At 55.9% G+C, this 18,345-nt stretch overlaps 1 protein-coding gene across 1 annotated transcript; it reads right to left on the bottom strand.

The window, feature by feature from the left end:
• On the bottom strand, positions 1-17,235 carry MMD2 (monocyte to macrophage differentiation associated 2). The gene is made up of 7 exons (XM_041401793.1): positions 16,836-17,235; positions 5,031-5,112; positions 4,219-4,379; positions 4,066-4,140; positions 3,691-3,792; positions 3,340-3,409; positions 1-2,914 (listed from the first exon to the last, which is right to left on the bottom strand). Exons 1-7 carry the CDS (start codon positions 16,880-16,882, stop codon positions 2,711-2,713), a joined length of 741 nt encoding a protein of 246 aa, XP_041257727.1. The 5' UTR covers positions 16,883-17,235; the 3' UTR covers positions 1-2,710.
• Positions 17,236-18,345: the final 1,110 nt, after the last annotated feature.

An 18,345-nucleotide genomic window follows, 5' to 3' on the forward strand; every position in this document is an offset into this window, starting at 1 on the left:
TGAGGTATCTTGAGTTTTTATTTCGATCCTACTCCACAGGAAACAACATCCACTAGCGTTATCTTCCTTACATTTGTTTGTATTTGACCCAATACTGTGTTAAATATAAAATACTGATTGAACAAAGATGGATGGTGAAAAACATGAGATGCTAAAAAGATCCCTCGAGCCCTCCTCCACAAACATCCTGAATGTTGTGAGTCATTTAAAATTAGTATAAAATAGGAGGACGATCCAATAACTTGCTCTGTGCCCCCCATGCTTTGCAAGGGGAGGATTTAGGAGCAAGAGGAGAGGGGGAGCCTCTCAGTTGCAGAGAAGCCCACTCTGCAAATCCAGGCTGAAGGCAGGGTGTGATGTTCCCATCAGAGCCATCCACTCCTGCCCGGGTGCCCTGCCCTGGATTTTCAGCAGGAGACTGAGATGAAGCAGCCTCAGAAAGGTCCTTCTGGCACCTCCCTGTGCCTCAGGAGCCCTTGGGACAGATTTAGGGCCAAAAGACCACAAAGGGCAAAACAGTTTGTGAGATAAATCCCTTGATGAAGCCTATGGGTGAAACAGGGTGGTGGTCCCTGGGCGTCCTCAGCCCTGCCAGGGGACATCTGCCTGTGCCTGGGAGTGCTGCTTGCCTGGTCTGACCCCAGGGTGGCTCCCTGTGGCGTCTGGGGACAGAGGGGGAGGAGAGCTGAAGTTGTCACCGTGCCCCAGGGTGGCTCTGGGCTCCCCCAGACCCAATGAAAACTGAAGCAGGTGTTTGTGAAGCTCTGGCTGCCCTCCAGGTGCTTCACGGGGTCCTCACACGAGCCCTGCGAGGTAGGTCAGGGTCTTCACCCCCATTTTACAGATGGGGAAACTGAGGCACGGAGAAGGGTAATGACTTGCCAGACAGAAAATATGGCATCTCCCATTCTGGGATCTCTGTATCCTGCTATTCCAACCCTGGACATGCTCCATTGCTCACAGCTCGTCCTTCTCCACCTCTCCACCTGCAGCAGGTGACAGGGCCAGGGCTGGGCTCACAGCAGCTCGTTCATCCCCGTCCCTTAGACCACCCTCCACCCCAAGGGCTGCTTTGGGGTGCCCTGGGCACAGACCCCAGCAGCCCCATGCCAGGCTGGGGTGCTGGGTACAGCTCCCAGAGCCTTTTACAGGAACCTTCTGCCTGTGGAAGTGAAAACCCAGCAGATATTTTTGCCAGCCTGGCAACCACGACCACAGGATGGGGTGAGTATCCGGATGCTTCCTCTTTGGTAATTTGCTGCACAGTGGCACAGCCCTGGAGAGCCAGTCCTGGGCTGCCACAGGCTGGGGGACCCTAAGCTCTGCTCAGCTCCTGGAATACTGCTGGAGAAACAGGAGATGTGGGATGGTGGCCAAAAATCTCCTTCTCTTGCCACATCGTGCCAGAGGATGCAGCTGTGATTTATCAAAAGCCAGAAAGAGGTGATGGGCTATTGGTTCCTTTGGGGCTGGTGGGGAAGGTGCAGGCTCAGCCCAGCACACACCACACCCTCCTGGCTCCAGCAGCTCTGCCAGGGTGTTTGGAGAGCAGGATCAGGTGTGGTTTTGCCCTTCTGCTGCTCCCAGCAGCTGGATGGGTGTTCCATGTGTCACTGGCCTGTGGTAGCACTGTGTGGCCATGGTTAGGCATCCAAAAACTGAGCATCAGTGGGATCTCTCCATCACAGCTCACACCCAGGCTTCATGTGGATGCATTCCTGCCCTGCAACAATCCTGGGAATGCCAGAAATCTTTCCAAAAGTGGAATTAAACCTGATGAGCAATAGGTTCATCAGCAAAATGGGAGCAGAGAGGGCAGGTGATGCCTTCACCAACCCCGTGACCCCAGTCCAAGGAGGTTCTCTTCCCTCCCTCGAGGAGAAAGGGAATCCCCTGAAGTGGATGGAGGGAATCTCCAGTCAGGGAAATGCCAGGAGCTGGATCCCACTCTGCTCCCTGCTGAAGGCACACATGCAGCAGGGCCTGGGAAGCAGGGCTGTGCTTCAGGCTGCCACTGGCACCAGGCTGGAGAGGAAAACCAAGAGCTCCAGGGAGAAAATGTCCACAGGGGATCCCAGGGATGTATGATGAGTTGTGCACTTCATATTGGCTTAGAGAAAGAGTTTCCCAGTGCTCAGGGACTGGGATGCCCTGGAAGAGATTCAAGTTTCAATCTCTTGTAAGGCTTGTTGAGTATGGACCATCCCCTCAAGGTTTGGGATGGAGCTGTTAATGCTGACAGGACTCAGGACGATTTGGGAGCCAGTCCAGGTGGTGCAGGGCTGTCACCACATCCCTCTCCACCACTGGTCTCTGCCCTCGTCCTGACTCCTCCAGTGCCCTCAGTGGCACACTCTAAGCACTCCAGTAGCCAAACCCAGGGTGTCATAGCCAGGGGCATGTGGGGACAAGGTTCCCAGTCCCGTGGGATGCTCAAGACCAGGCGAGTGAGCGAAGCTCCCAGCGAGTGGTCACTCCTATCACCCACAGCCCAGCCAGTCACTGTGCTCTGAAACCTTTGCCTAAAAAAATAAACAGTTCCCGAGGTTAAAAAAAAAAAGAAAGATATTTAAAATCAACCTCCAGGCTCTCCTGTCTGTGCGGGCAGGGCACCAACAGCTGCTGCCCACGGGGCGAGGGGGCAGACCGGGGCTGTGTCACCGCTGCCCTCCGTGTCCCCAGGTGGCACAAACAAAGTCTTTAAGGCTTTCTAGCGGGAGGTTTTGGTGTCCAGCGCCCCCGGGCGGTACAGGTACCTCCAGATGGCGTAGTAGTGGATGCCAGCTCCGATGGCCACGAAGAGGTGCCAGATGGCGTGGGCGAAGGGGATGCGCCCGTCGCTTTTGAAGAACACCATGCCCAGGCAGTAGAAGAAGCCACCGGCCACCAGCTCCAGGAGCCCGTCCCTGTTGGGCTGGGAGCAGGCAGTGCTCAGTGAGGGGTGTCTGCCCTCTCCCCACCACCCCACTGAGACCACAAGTGGGGGTCCAGCTGCAGCTCTGGACTTCCCTGCCTTCTGCTGCACCCTCCTCTCCAGCAAGGCAGCAGGGACCCAGCAGCCCCAGGAGAAATGGAACCAGATGATTGTTAAGGTCCCTTCCAAACCAGACCATTCTATGATTCTGTGAGCCTACAATTTCCAAACTACAGAGCCCAGCAAGGAATCTGGGAGAGATGCATGTGGTGCCTGCTGGGCACCCAAAGCAAAACCAAGGTGAGCCACATCGTACCAGGGATGGCTTTATCCCTCATACAGCCTGGAGACTGCACCAACCCACAGGAGACAAACTGTTCTGAGTTTTCAAATCCCTCCTGGGATTTGTCCCAGCACGGGCTTACCATGGAGAGGATGACCAAGGCGGGGAAGAAGCCCATGATAACGTAGCACACCAGCTCCACCAGCTTGTACCTGCGACAGACAGAGAGGCAGCTTGGAGCAGGGACGCAGGGAGGTTGAGTTTTACTCTTGAAATTCCCACAGTGGTGCTACAGGGAAAGGGGTGGCCGGCCATCACAGCAGATCCCCTGTCCTCATGTGTGGACTGGCTTGGGAGCTGGCACTTGGCCCTCCGGGGTGACGCCTGGGGCTTTTGGCTTTTTATTTGGTGCCACCACGTGGAGGAAGCAAATCACAGCAGCAGTCCCTGCTCCGTGTGCCGGGTCCCACACCCTCCAGCTCGGGGCACTCACCGCTCGTGGAAGAAGAAGACGTAGACGGTCCCGATGGATGCCATGATCCAGATGATCCAGCGCATGTGGGAGGCCCAGGGACCCAGCTCCCTCAGGTTCAACCTGCAAGAGCCAGGGCTGTGCTGAGGTGGGTCTAGGGCAGCAGCCTGGACTGGGCTCAGCCCCTCTCCCCCATGGCTGCCCCACCATGGGGTAACCCAGCTTGTAACTTCAAGAGGCTGAAGGCCATAGGATGTGAAGGTTTTGGGGAAAGGGGTGAGGTACAACCTCGAGAAGAAGCAAAGCCAGAGAGGGAAACTCTATTTGCTAGAACCAGGATGATTTTTTTCCCCTTCAGTGGGGCCAGGTGAAGGCCCCCAGCCACCAGCAACTCACCAGGGAGCGTAGGACGCGGCGATGAAGAAGTAGATCACCATCCTGTCAAACATGTGCAGGCAGTGCTCCACAGTCCTGCAGGACAGACAGATGGGTCACAGCACTGGGGGCGTCTGGACCCTCTCCCCCTTCCCAAGCAGTCAGGGATGGTACCTGAGATGCCTCTTCTTCCAGGAGATGGTGTGGAAGATGGTGGAGACAATGAAGAGGCTGGACAAGCCAAAGCCATAGATCCAGGCTGAGATGGTTTCCCACTGGTCATCAGAGAGGATGTAGAGGATGGAGCTGCCGAGGATGCTGGGCAGGATCCAGAACTGGAAGGGGAAGCAAACCTGCTGTTGACTCTCTGCATTTCCATTGAGCAGCTACAATAAAGCCTACACTTCTCCTTTCAGGTGTTTCTTTAGCTTCTGGTCAAAGCTGCCACCCCTAAGGTGCAGGCTGGGTCCCTCCCTGCGTGGTGCAGCTCCAAAATAGTTTGTCCAGAAGGTAGGGAGGAGGAGGAGGAGGAAGGCACAAGGAGGATGACTGTCTCTGAGTCATCTCCCAGGACTCAGGCTGGGAACTTTCAATTCCCAAAAGAAGCCCTGATGGGGGGAGAGGTCCCTCCCACTGCTACACAGGCAGCCCCATGGGCATCTGGCACAGCTCTGGCTGTGAAACAATCCATTTTCAGGGAGCTTTGGAAATATTCCTGCCCCACCAAGCCCACAGCCAGCTTCCCCAGGGACATGGGGCCGCAGTGGGGGAGAGCAAGGGAGATGCAAATCAACTTCCCAGGGCAGGAGGAGGGAGAACATCCCAATCCCCAGGAGCACACATCTGCCTCAGCACAGCCCTCAGATCTCAGTGGCTGCCCCAGGGCTGAACAAAGATGTTTCTGGGTGTCCCTTGAGGTTCCTCAGTGGATCCCCAGAGAGATGAGCACCGTCCTCCCTCACCCAGGGACAGGGACAGGGACTCACAGCGTGGGTGGCGCAGTTGGCTGCGTGCTCATATTCCGTGGGCTGGTACCTGCAGTTGGATGGGACACGGTGATTCATGAACCTGCAGAGAGAAGCAGGGAGAGAAACACACTCAGGGGACAGGGATGGAGCAAAACCCTTCTGGAGGGGTCTGCACAGGGCCTGCAGCCCTGCCATGGCTCAGCTTTGCTCCAGCTGCCTGCAGAAGGGACACCAGCGTGTCCATCTGGCTGTCCCCAGGTGCCAGGTCCCCAGGTCTTGCTCAGCCATGGCTGAGGCTGAAGCAGCTCCTGGGAGCTGCTGTTGCTTGGAGAGCAGAAGGCAGGAGCCAGCTCTGCCAGCTGCTGTGGGCAGAGCTGGGAAGAGCCCCAGCAACAAAGAGGGAACATAGGGTAGTGAGCTGTGGGACTCCAACCCATCCAGGAGTGACACCTTCATGTCATGGCCAGCTCCAAAAATGGAATCCCTGCAATGCTTTTGGTTTCTGGGTAGCACCTGCATCTCCCCCCTACCCCCAGGGCTGCACATCCCAGTATAGATTGCTGTGGGGGAAAGCCTACTGCCCTTCCTTGGAAACCTGCATATTTATTTCTGTTTCTCTTAGTCCTAGGAGGCACCAGCTTGCTCTTGGTGTTCACAGGAATGTATTGATTTCACCTGCTGGACCAACAGACAGCGATAAAAAACAGTGTCACTGCATTTCTGGGTGTGTAACAACAAATTAAATGTGCATCTGGGGTAACAGCTCTGAGCTAAGCCTCATCCACCACCTTCTTCTGGCAGGAGACAGCAGTGGAGGCTTAGCAAAGGGAATGAGAAACAGGGAGATGGAGAGGGTTCCTTCCCTGCTCCTGAGGATCAGGGATTTTAGGATTTTCCCTGCCGTGGCTCAGGTCAGGGCAGGCTGCTGGGCAGGACCCGGGCTAATTTCTTTGTGACCCTGTTTGCCCCCAGCTCCAGCACCATCTGCAGCATTTCACAGCTGAGTTGTGCCCAGCAAAGGGGCTCAGGGGCTGGCAAGACCTTGCTGCTGGGCACAGGGGGATGCCTCAGGCCGGGATGCTTGGAAAGGCAAGAAATGTCCCCCCTCCCTGTCCCCAAGCCACCCACGCCTGTGTGGACTCCTCTGCCATCTCCTGCCTGCCTGGCCCCACTGCCTGAGCCACTGCCTGTTAGAGCTGAGCCAGGATGGATTAAATAGCTCAAATGACAAGGATTTGGTGTGGGGGAATTGTGCAACCACAGCGGGGTGAGGGGCACCCCAGCAAGTGACAGTGACAACCCACAGAGGGGCCCTGTCCCCAGCCCCTGCCCTGCCATGCCTCCTGCCAGACCCTGGCACTGTGGGAAGAGATTCATGCTCCTCATCGCCAAAAAATGTCTGGAATTAAGAGGGGGAATGGCCAAGCTGCCACTGCTCTGCTCCCCAAGGACTCACAGGGGTAAGTGGAGGCTCAGCAGGGCTGGGAAGAAGCTGGGCATCCCTGGGGACAGGGCTGTGCCCAGAGTGCTGTCACCTCCACCCCAGGGACACCAGGGATGCCCTCCCCATCCCACCACTCCACAAGGACTGGCAGGGCTGCCTGTGCTGGAGCCACATCCCCCTGGCAGGAGGATGTCACTGTCCCCAGCGTTGCCAGGAGACTGTCCCCAGCTCCCCTTCACTGTCTGCTTCCCTTTATTTTCTCTTTTAATAATCAGAAGGAGGGGGGAAGAGGGGAGGCCAGACGTCCACGTGACGTCACAGTTGCTGAGGAAACACGTTCAAGGCCTTTTCCTTGAATTTATTGATTTTAACAAAGCCTGCTCCATCTCCCTCTGCTCTGGCTGGTGCTGTTCAGAGCAGCAACGCAGAACCAATTCCACAGCCCCCTCCCCGGGGCTGGGGGGCTCCCAGACCCTTTGGGAAGGTTTTCCTGGGGTGCAAATATCCTCCCTGGCTCTGGCACAGGGGTAGAGAAGCCAGGAAGGGCCACCCAAGCCATCTCCATGTAACAAGGTTGGAGAGCATTTATGTTCCTGCAGCCCAGAGCTGTGCTGGTGTGAAGAACCACAAACTCCTGCTTTTCCCACAGGGAAAATAGCCTTGAGGAGCAATTTTTTTTTTTTTTTTTTTTTTTTTGAACTGGGGAGAGATTGCTGTTATTTTCCTGCCCTCCTTTCTAGTAAGCATCATCCTGTGAATGGTGGGAAATGGAGCATCACGGATGTGGGACCTGGTGGGTCAGCCTGAGCCCCACTTTTGGGAGCTGCATTGTGTTTTGGGGCTAATTTGGCACGTTTCTGTGGTCCTCTCTGCTCTTGCTTTGCCAGGGTGAGGGAAGAAGGGAAGAAGGATAGAGTTAAATTTCTCCTCAGGAGGGCTCATGTGGGACTCTGAGCTCTCCTGAGGGCACCAAGAGAACCTGAATCAGCCACTCCATGGCCACCTCCCTCTGTAAAAATGGGAGCAGCTGGTGTTGGCACATCTCCTGGCAAGACAGGATAACTCCCTGGCTGCACCTTATTTCCCAGGGGTACAGAGGTCACTTCCTCCCCTGCTCTCCTGGGATTTTATGGACCAGCTCGTGTCATCCCTGTGCACGCTGGACTGGCCTGGATACAGGGCAGGGGGAGCCCTGCAGCATTCCCAGCCATACCAGTGTGCAGAACCAGCCTGAAACCACAGCTCCAGCCTGGACAGACAGATGGACACCCCTAGAAACAGCACTTGTGATCCTCGGGTGCAGGAAGCCACGAGCAGCTGTTCACACACCCATGGGTGCTCCGGTGCAGCTCAGCAGCTGCTTCAGGATGGCAAAGTCCAAGAGACACAGAGAGGTTCAAAGAGTGCTGCAGAGCAGGAGCAGGAGGGTGTTCATTCCCAGGGATGGGGTGTGGGAAGCAGGGAGCTGCAGGGTTCCCGGGCACCTTCTCCTCCTGGTGCTGCTCCTGGCACACTCCCACAGCTGGCTGTATGAAGAGAGGGGGCTGCTGAGGGTCTGACCAGGGGTTATTCGCAGCACTGCCAGGGTTTTTGCCTGCCCTGCTTGTGCCTGCTTTGCCCTGGCCCCTTTCCCAGGGAGGGAGCCTGAAAAGGGCCAGTACAGCAGGCTCTGGCCAGGGGAACAATGAGCCCCTTGTCCCTGGGCAAAGTGCAGAGCTGGCTTCCCAGGCCTGCTCCTTTCTCCTGCTCTTTCTCCCACTCTGTTGGGTTGGGGTTTTTTTTTAATATGGCTTTAGTGGTTTTACTGAGTTTTTAAAAGACTTTTATCCAAGAACGAAATTCCAGCCTCCAAAATCAGGCAGATCTGCCTGGCTCTTGCTCTGCCAGGGTGGGAAGAAGAGAAGAAGGTAAGAAAGGGGTAGAGTTAAATTATTCCTCAGGAAGGCTCATGTGGGACTCTGAGCTCTCCCGAGGGCACCAAGAGAACCTGAATCAGTCACTCCGTGGTCACCACACACTCACTCAAGCAGGAAAGCTGTGCCCTGCACACATGAGGGGAATGGCCCCAAAAGAGACCCAAGCCAGGCTGCAATTGGGACAGATGAGATTTAGCCCTGCCTTTGACACAGCTCAACAGGTTGGCCTCTGCCACATCTCTTCATGCCCCTCTCACTCCCCTTTCCCCTCTCTCCAAGTGAGGATAATAATTTTGACATCCTTTAGGCAAGCAGTGGGTGGATAATGTGAGGAGGGTGTAAAATCACCAAGAAGATGTGGATGGGGAGGTGTGAGCTGGGCTTCTGCCCTTGAAAAGAGCTGCTCCAACACCTGCCCTCCCCAGGCCTGCCATAAACCAGGCTGTGCATGTGTCTGTGTGTCTGTGCACTGTGGGCTGGGTGCCACGGGGACAAAGGAACAGTCAGCAAGTCCAAGGTTATCCCAGGTGATACAAATTTCCCCAGAGCAGCTCACCTCTACAGGTTTCACCTGCAAATGGATTATAAAAGGGCTGGGCTTGCTCAGTTGGCCTAAAGCCTGTGGGGACGGATTTGCTGTGTGTTCACCCTCCTGCCCAAGGAGCTGGGGCTTTTCCAAGCTGAGTTTCCTGCTGGACAGTTCTTGGGATCTGGCTGTGAAGGAAGATTTCTTCTTCTTCTTGTGACTGGGTGTCACAGCTGCTTTTGAATAGCAGAGGAAGATCCCGGTGGTGGTCAAAGAGGAAGGATTTGCTGGATGCTGATCAGCAGTGGTGGTAAGTCCTGCTGGGCCTGCTCCTTGGTAGAACAAGAGGCGCGATGCCTGAGGTGTCAGTGATGGAGCAGAGGTGTCCCTGCAGGGCAGACTGGCCTCTCACCCTTCAGTGCATGGCCTGGCTTTGCTCTGACAGCCCCGAGGCTGCACAGATGCCAGGGCTTGGTCCTGGGGCTCGTGCTCACGCGGGAGCTGCTGTGGTGGCATCCCCGTAAGCCGGGGCTTGGCACGTGCTCTGCCTCTGCTCTGGGCTCTGGTAAAGCTCCAGCTGCATCCCTGCTAAGAGGCTTCAATCCCTTGAGCTGCTCTGTGGTTGTAATTAGCCGAGTCCTGGGGAGCAGTGTGTGCTGGCCTGGCTGCTGTCTGTGCACAGCACACCACCACAGGGCTCACGGGGTGCAGGACCACCAGGAAATCCCCATGGCCCACCCTGAGCCCCGGAGATCCCCCAGACTTTACTGCTTCATCCAGCCCAGGAGCACTTGAAATCCTGCTTTTCCTTCCTATCCTTTGACATGGGAATGTTCCTCTGGGAAGCAGAAACACCAAGGCCAGCACTGGCCAGCCCTGCCATCTGCAGAGCCACCCACACCCCTGGGTGGCACCTGCTGGGAGCTGGAGCCTCCTTTGCATGCCCATTCCTCGGTGCCTGCGGGCTCCCACGCACACATATGGCTCTCTGCTTTGCACAGCTGAGCTGTGCCTGCTGGAAGCAGCTCCTGGGCCAGGGGAGATGGGGCAGGCCTGGCCTTGGGCCCCTCCTGAGGTCCAGCCCATCCCGTGGGAGAGGGGCAGCAGGGCTGATGGAGCAGGACAACCCAGCGTTTGCTTTTGATCACACTTCCTAGCACAAGGAGCTGGCAGCTTGGGTCGGGAGAAGGAAGTGGAAGGGGTTTTATCTAAGCTAGCCTTTCCCTACCTTTCTCATGGGTAAATTCACCAGATTTCTGGAGTACCCACCCAGATTCACCTGGTGCAAGCCTTGCTTCCACAGAACGAGTCAAAAGGGGCAGCAGATCAAATCACCATCCACCACCTCATTCCCCCCCGTCCCAGTTTTGCTGGTTCCCAGCACTGTGGTGTGTGTGAGCACTCTGGGCTGGCTGTGGACCATCCCTTGGCACTACACAACCTGAGAATCCACGAGCAAGGGCTGCTGCTGGCTCAGAGGTGCTCCCGGCGAGGGGCCCTGTGCTCAGCCAGCTCTGTGTTCTACCTGAGGTGTCCCCCGAGAAGGGACAGAGGAGGCAAGCCCCTGACACACCCTCAGAGGGTGCAGGAGGGACTGTGCTGCTCTTCCCCTGAACGTACCAAGGGCCTGCACAATTCCTTTCTTGCTCAGGGACAACCATGGGATGCTCCAAGCCAGGCTGGATGCAGGCATCGACCATTTCTGCACCCACAAGAGCCCATGTACACCCAGCAGGGCTCGGTTGGGGGTGGAAACTCAGCAATAATTCCCAACAAGGTGTTAACTGTCCATATTCCCACCCTGTGGGCAGGGATATTTCTTTTTTTTCCCCAGTTCTCTATGTAGATGGTATCTCTAACTCTTCCAAGGTAATTCATGACCCTGCAACCACAGCAGAGCTGTTTGTTTATTCACAACAGATGGGATTGGTGAGTGTTTCCCAAATTACTTTCTGAGCTGGGACTTCTTGTTTCATTTGGTACTCATGAGACATCCAACAACAGCTGATTAGTCACAAAATGACTCTGATGTCCCAGGTGTTTGGTGAACGTTGGAAGGACTGTTTCCAGAACTGCAAATCCTCTATTATTTATTAATTTCTTGTTTGGAAAGTCACTGTGCATGTTCCTTACTTCCTTGCCTTGAGCAAGGAGTCAGTGGGATAAATCCTGAGCTGGCTCTGCCTCTTTAACTGCAGCAGCCCAAGGAGTGACAGTGACCACTGGATCCTGTGCCTGCTGGCACAAGATTTGGATAGTTTGAGGGCTGGAGCTTTCCCAGCCTCTAACCCTGGCTGTGACTGTGAAATACATGGGCAGGTGAGCGTGTCCCAGGTTCATGAAATCTCCCCACAGCATGGCCTGAGAGACACAGCCAGGCTCTCATCTGGGATTCCCAGATGCTGCTCAAGTACAGATCATATCTGTAAATTATTCAGCAAATGCCTCTGGACAGTGAAGGCACAAAAGGGAAATCATGTATTTCACAAGCCAGGCATGCAGATAGTAAGATTTCCATTAGTATTACTTACAACAGAGAGCAGGGCTGTGTCTAACGCTGCTGCTCAGCACAGAGAGGAGCCAACTCCTTCCCTGACCTGGTGATCTCTTTCTGCACAAAATCATTTCCTCAGCAGCAGCAAACCTGGGCTGTAAACTCAAACAGGAGCACAGAGTTGACTCCACATTCCCCTGAAGGTCAGCACTGCTTGGCTCAGCTCAGTGGTCTCTGACTCATCCCCCAGGAATATGACACCTGTGGTATCCTGTTATCATGAGAGGTTCAGTGTTATCACAGAGAGGCCTCCAGGCTCTGGACTCCCTCTGCATGAAAATGTTGAGTTTGTCACACCTGGAGAGACCTGATCTGTGTGCTTGGCCATGTCTCCTCTGCCTTTCTCTGACGAATTTCCTGGCAGCAGCATCTCTGGGGACTCAACAAAACTCCTTGTGCAAGCACCCCTCAGCAGTGAAGGGCTGGAATAAGTTGTGCTTTTTTCCCTTCCTTTCTCTGGGAGTTGTACTGGTTGGCATGGCTTTGTCTCTCTGTGGAGCTGGGGGTGTGGGAAGGGAGGAGGAGGGGAGGCCAGCCTGGCAGAGCCCCATTTCTCACAGCCACTGACCTGCTGGGCTTGGATTTCCCATGGGTGGTGTTGGCCGCTACCTCGTGAAGCTGGACAGAGCAAACTGTGCCAAAGAATCACATCAGGCTGATATCCAACACCAGCTCAAGGAGAGGAAAGATCATGTGTTTCCCAGGCAGCCAAGAGCCCGTCCTTGCCCCAAAAGCACAAGGCATGGGGCTTGGCTTGCCCTCTCATGCACTCAGTGTGCTGGTCCCCACCTGAGCCCGTCCTGCTGGGTGCCCCAGCCCTTGCAGAGGATGGAATGGGGCAGTTTGGATATCCCATAAAAAATGCTGCTCTGAGAGCTTGCTGCCTTCCAAACTGGATAGCCCATAAAAAATGCTGCTCTGAGAGCTTGCTGCCTTCCAAATACCTGGCTCCCATTATGCACCCTAAGCTACATGAGGTAACTCTTACTGGTGCCATTTAAGGAGGGTGTCTGAGTCAAGTTGGCCCCACAAAGCAACAACCAGCATGGAATTGGTTGGAAATATCAGCTGATCCTGGTTTTCCCAGGCATTTGGGGACCTCCCGAGCTACACGAGGTAACTCCTACTGGTGCCATTTAAGAGGATGTCTGAGTAAAGTTGGCCCCACAAAGCAGCAACCAGCATGGAATTGGTTGGTAATATCAGCTGATCCTGGTTTTCCCAGGCATTTGGGGACCTCCCCATCTCTTGGAGCAGTGCCTTTTGCACTAGGGGTTCTGTCTGCTCAGCTGGGGACAGGCTGGCAGGTCTTGATGGGGCTGGTGCTCGCAAGGTGAGCAGCCCCTGCCTCTCAAGGAGCTTCAGGCTGTGATATCAACACTGAAAGCATTTCCCTTCTCACTGCTTCATCCCACATGGGCTGTGGGGGAAGCAGAGCTCTTGGAAAGCATCTTGGAGTGTGTGGGAGCAGGCGAGGGCTGCTCATGTTTTCATGGCAAAGCAATGGGGAACAGGTCTTCCCAATGTGGTTGCTCTGTCCAGGCTGCCAGCCTGGCATTGGTTTCCTTGTGTTTGGAGTCTGAGCACCCCAACATTTCCTATTCCTCCTATTGCTGCTGGTTCTCCTCTTCCTGTCTTGGCCAGAGATGCTGGAATAGCTGAGGAATATCTCCTTGCTCAATAATTACAGGTGCAGGGAGAAACAAGGAAGGTCTTCCCAGCTGCCTTTCCCCAAATTCAGAGGATTTGGGTTTGAGCAAGTGTAGAGTTCAGACCTTCATCCCCTCATGCTGGTGAGGAGGTGGCAATGCCTGCATTGCAGGCACAGGGAGGGGAGGACAAGCCTGGACCATGCACCTACAGAGCCCCCCACAGAGTCCCCTGCTCCTGGGCTGGGACATTAATGTGGATTTTCCCATCTGCCCCTCTTTGTGTTGCCCCAAGCAGGGCAAGCCAAGCAAACACAGTAAGATTTAGAGCCTTTGCCATGGACAAACCAAAGGAGCTGCTATCAGTTTGTGGGGATGATTCAGTGCCCTGCAGCTCCCAGCAAAGGCCTCTCCAGTGCTGCTCCAGAGATGCTGAAGCTGGCCGGATGCAGCAGCTCCCTGATTAATCACATTTCCTTCCAATTACAGCTCTGGATGGCCAAGATCTGGGAAGCACTCGATGTCCCCACAGGGAGATACAGCTACATGGGCAGGAAGGACCAGACCATGCTTGAGTTAAAACTGGGCCAAAAGAGGGTCAAAGCTGGCGGTGAGGGTCAAGGAGGGTTTGGTTACCAGGTCAGTGTAACCTGACCAATGAGCCCCGTGACAGAGATGCTGCTTGCTCTGATCTTTTGGTCTGGGAGGGACCCAGCACCGTTTTGGTGAGCTGGGAAGAAGAGTGGAGAGGAGGAATAACTCTGTGGTGGTGGATAAAGCAGGAGGAGCCACATCTGCTGGCAGTGGCATGGTTAAACTCAGCCTGTGGGGCAGGAGATGGATATTTCTTGTCAGGGTTGTGAGTGACAGGGAAAGCCTTGCAGCAACTGAGCTTTGAAAGTCCATTTCCCCACGGTGTCAGTGATAGAAGAGCCTCCCGGGCCCTACAGCAGAGCAGAAACCACCGAGTTTGTCATTTATAACCTCAGCCTGCTCAAATGGCACTGCCTTGCACCCTGCTCCACCACGGGGACAGCCTCTCCCTTGGCTTCCTTCCCCTCTGCCCCAGCTCTGCACCTCCAAAGCCCAGCCAGGAGGGATTTGGAGACAGCCTGGTGCCCCTCCAGCCCTGAGTTTTCTCCTGGCAGTTCACAGAACGTTCCCACATTGATCACTGCTTTTCATCTCTTTGTTCTCACACAACAGGTCTTTCATCACCACACTGGCTTTTATTTATTCCTTTTGGTGGGTGTATCAACGGCCAAGTTCCTCCTTTCTTGGTCCTGGCTCAAAATTAGATAAAATGATGTGAAAAAATGAAGCCTGTTCCAGGCTTTTCCTTCACAAGGAAAACTTTGATATTTTTTGGTTTTTTTCAAGGAACACCATAAGCAAGGTCACATTCTCTGAAAAGATGTTGCAAGATGCAACCATGGAATTATTAAGGTTGGACAAGACCTTTAAGATGGAGTCTGACCATTAGCCCAGCACTGCCATGGTCACCCCTAAACCTTCCCCAGGTGCCACATCCACATGTGTTTTTGACAGCTTCCAGGGATGGTGATTCAGCCACTTCCCTTGGCAGCCTGTTTTAACCTTTCCTAACATCCAATCTAAACTTCCCCTGGTGCAGTTTGAGCCCTTTTTGTTCCCTGGGAGCAGAGCCTGACCCCCACCTGGCTGCTCCCTCCTGCCAGGGAGTTGTGGTCACTGAGAAGGTCCCCCCTGTGCCTCCTTTTCTCCAGGCTGAGCCCCCACGGCTCCCTCAGCTGCTCCTTATCAGACTTGTGCTCCATTATCCTTCTCTGGACCTGCTCCAGCACCCCACCATCTTTCCTGTGGTGAAAACTGAACACAGGATTTGAGATGCTTCTGCTGCCTTGAAGGACACGTGCCACCATGAGTCCCGTGGCTTCTGCTCGCCCCAATTCCCACCTCAGAGCATCCCTGGCGCAAAGGAAGGAGCAGCTTTAGGGTTTCTTTTGGGATATGCCCCAGCAGAGCATTTCCATGGAGAGCAGAGCTGGTGTGCATGGAGGGAGGGGGGATGGGGATTATCCCACTGTTATTTTTGAGCACTGGCCTAAGAGGATCTCTGCAATGATACAGGAAGCCCTGAGTTAGCATCACGTGCTGGTGACTTTCTTGGGGTGAAAGCCAAGGGAGCACCCATCTCCTGCTGCTCCCCAGCCAGCCCTGGCACACAGGGAGAGCTGGAGGATTCCCTGTGGATCTGCCCGTGCCCCACAGCCCCTGCCCTGCACGTGGGCACCATCCCTGCAAGGCTCCCTGTAATCCTCATCCCATTTAGCAAGCTGTCTCCAGACAGGACCCCCACGAGGCTGGAGCATGCTGATTCAGGGTAAATCAAGCAACAGGTTGGCAGATGGGCTCTGTTGGGGGAGACTGATGTCAGTGGAGCAGCCCCTGATCTGCTGCCCAGTTCCCAAAGAGCCTCTGCACCCCTGCCTTGGGTAAAGTATGGTTTTCCTCCTGCTCTGGGAGGTACAGAGCTTTGCTCAGCTCAGTTTCCCCCAGCTCTGTCCTTTGCATGCCAACAGGGTGGGGGTGTGAAAGTCTTGAATTCTCCATTTTCACAGGGTTTTGTACCAGGAACATTGTGCAGATCTGCTGGGTGCCTCCTACCTCTCCCAAACAAAGGTTATCAGGAGGCAGCTACAGCATTGAAAGGGGCTTTGAGCAAGTGGCCAGGTTTTCAGGCAGATTTTGGAGATGCAAGTATGGATTTTCCCCATGGGACACCTGGAAGGAAAGGAGCTGATGGCTGGAGGGGGTTGGAGGATGGTCTCCTGCCCAGACCAACATCTCACAGGGATTATCCTGCCTGGAGCAGGCGAGAAACACCATCACCACTTCTTTTCACACAAGTTTTTCTCTGGTATCTACCCCTAACAGGACCACAGGGAGTCTGGAAGTGGCAGCACAGAGCTCAGTGCCCTCAGGAGCTGTGCCAGCCCGTGGCACCCTACACAGGCAGAAAAACATCCCCACCACAGTCCCAGGGAGCTGGGAGCAAAGCCTGGGGTGCAGGGCTGAGCACCCCCAGCAGCCTGCGGTCCCATCTGTGCAGCACCCGGTGCCACCTGACTCATCCCGGGCAGGTGTTGTCCCCGTGTCCCCTGCCAGCTCCCTGCTAAAGGCCACATCGGATCCCGCAGCCCCGCGTGTGGCCAAGTGCCCTCTGACCTGTGCTCAGCAATCCTCAGGTTTCCCCCCGCACAGGTAACACCGTGAGGTTTCCTGCTACACCTCAGCTTTCCAAACAAGTGCCGGCTGCTGCTGGAAAACCTCCCCGGGGGATTTCATGGAGGGAGAGAAGGATCCACCAGCCGTGCATCCCACGGGGACCCTGTTGAGCCTGCGGGTCCAGGCTGGCAGAGCCACCCAGAGGGGGTTTCACGGGGGTCCTGGATCACATCGGTCCCTCCATGGGGGGTTCGGAGCTAGGGTCTGTCCCTCGGGAAGGCAGGATCCCGCCGCGGGAGAGCCGCGGTGAAGTTAGACCCAGCGAAAGGCAGCGAAGGATGCTGAGAATCCTTCAGGGATGCAGAAAAGCGGACAGCCGAAAGCCCAGCCCGCACCTGCCCTGTGCTTTGAGGCACTCAGCAGCTTTCGGAGATCCTTTCGGGCTCCAGCCCAGCCGAGCCCGGGCAGGGGTCGGGGCTGTCCGGGGGCTCCGCGAGCACCGGGGACCGCCGCACGGACGGGTTTACCTGGCGTAGCGCGTCTTCTGGAAATCCAGGAGCCGGGACACGAACATCGCGGCGGTGCCATGGGGGTCCCGGGCAGCGGCGGCTGCTCAGCCCCGGCCGGGGGGAAAGCGCCGCCCGGGGCAGCGGCACCACTCGGAGAGCTCCGGCGGCCGACGAGGAGAAGGGGCGGCCGGTCCAGCCCAGCACGGCACAGCCCAGCACGGCCCGGCCCCGGCCCCCTCCCGCCCCCTCGGCTGCTCGGGAGAAGCGACACGAACAAAACAAAGGCGACCTCCGGGAGGGGGGAGCCAGCCCCGCTGCCGCCCTCAGATGTGCAACGAGGAGGAGGAGGAGGAAAAAAATGAAAGGGGGGTGGAGGGGAATCCCTTCCAACTCTTCCCGGCCACAGCAACCTGCGCGATCTCCCTCCGCCCCCCGGCAGCTTTAAGCACAGCTAAAAATATCCCCCACCCTCCCCGCTGCCACCCCCGGGGGATCAAATAGCAGCAGATTTGAATTGAAAATGTGATTAAAGCATCGGGGAGGGGGAGAGCGCCGAGTGCCGGCAGTCAGACGCTCCCCCCGGCCCCGCTGCCCCACGACCGGGTTCCCCCGAGGGTCCCCGAGGCATATCTGCCCTTCCTGGGGCAGAGCCATCCCCACGGAGCTGGTTTGTTTGGATTTGCTTTTATTTATTTGGTTTTAATGATTTTTTTTTCCCCCATTATTTTCCAGAGGTCCCAGCTGGGGCAGGTGGCTCTGCCTCAGCCCCATCGCTGCGTGGTGCCCCTGGGAGGGGACACAGCTCCAGCACCCCACCATCCCTCCCTGCTGGAGAGAACGGGGACAAAGCAGCACGACAGCAAGGCAAGCATTAAGGACCCCAAAATCAGCCCATCTCCATCGTAAAGCCTTCACCCCTCCCTCCCCTGCATCACTCCTACAGGAGGGGACATCCCGAGGTACATCTGAGCTTGGGCAGCTCAGAGAGGGGATACAAAAGGTGATGGGGGCCTGTCCAGGGGCAGATGGGTGTGATCCTTGCCCTGGCTGTGCCAGGGACTGCAGGCACCCTCAGGCCAGCAGCTGAGGGACAAGAAAGGAGAGAGAGGTCAGCAACACCAGGAGGAGCAGAGCCTTGGTCGCCCCAAGAGTCCCTGTCCTTGCTGGAGCTGTGGCAGAGCTGAAGGGGGGACAGCTGAGGACACCCTGATGAGAAGGGCTGTATGGTCATTTCCATGGGAAATCCAGCACACACAGCTCTTCCAAAAGCCAAAGCAGACCAAAAGGAAGGAATCCCTTCATTCAAGGCATGAATTAACCCTGGCACCCTCTGCAAGCCCCTCCAAAAGCAGCTCAGTCCCTCAGGGGGTGCTGCAGGTGCAGCTGCACGGTGGGGTGTCCCCCAGGATCCAGCAGCAGGTTCAGCCCTCCTGCACGATTCCCCCTGTGGATGGAAGACACCAGTGGGGACCAGGCAGGATCCAGCAGGTGAGGGGACAACAAAATAAACCCCATTTTCAGTAGTATA

The sequence above is a fragment of the Onychostruthus taczanowskii genome, unplaced genomic scaffold (genome assembly GCF_017590055.1).
Source record: "Onychostruthus taczanowskii isolate IOZ18803 unplaced genomic scaffold, ASM1759005v1 scaffold19, whole genome shotgun sequence".
Classification (NCBI taxonomy): domain Eukaryota; kingdom Metazoa; phylum Chordata; class Aves; order Passeriformes; family Passeridae; genus Onychostruthus; species Onychostruthus taczanowskii.

Coding starts and splice junctions, on each gene's coding strand:
- MMD2 (XM_041401793.1), bottom strand. CDS start 16,882: ATGTTCGTGTCCCGGCTCCTGGATTTCCAGAAGACGCGCTACGCCAG. Junction 5,113..16,835: donor CAGAAGACGCGCTACGCCAG/GTAAACCCGTCC, acceptor TTCTCTCTGCAG/GTTCATGAATCACCGTGTCC. Junction 4,141..4,218: donor TGGAAGAAGAGGCATCTCAG/GTACCATCCCTG, acceptor TCTGTCCTGCAG/GACTGTGGAGCACTGCCTGC.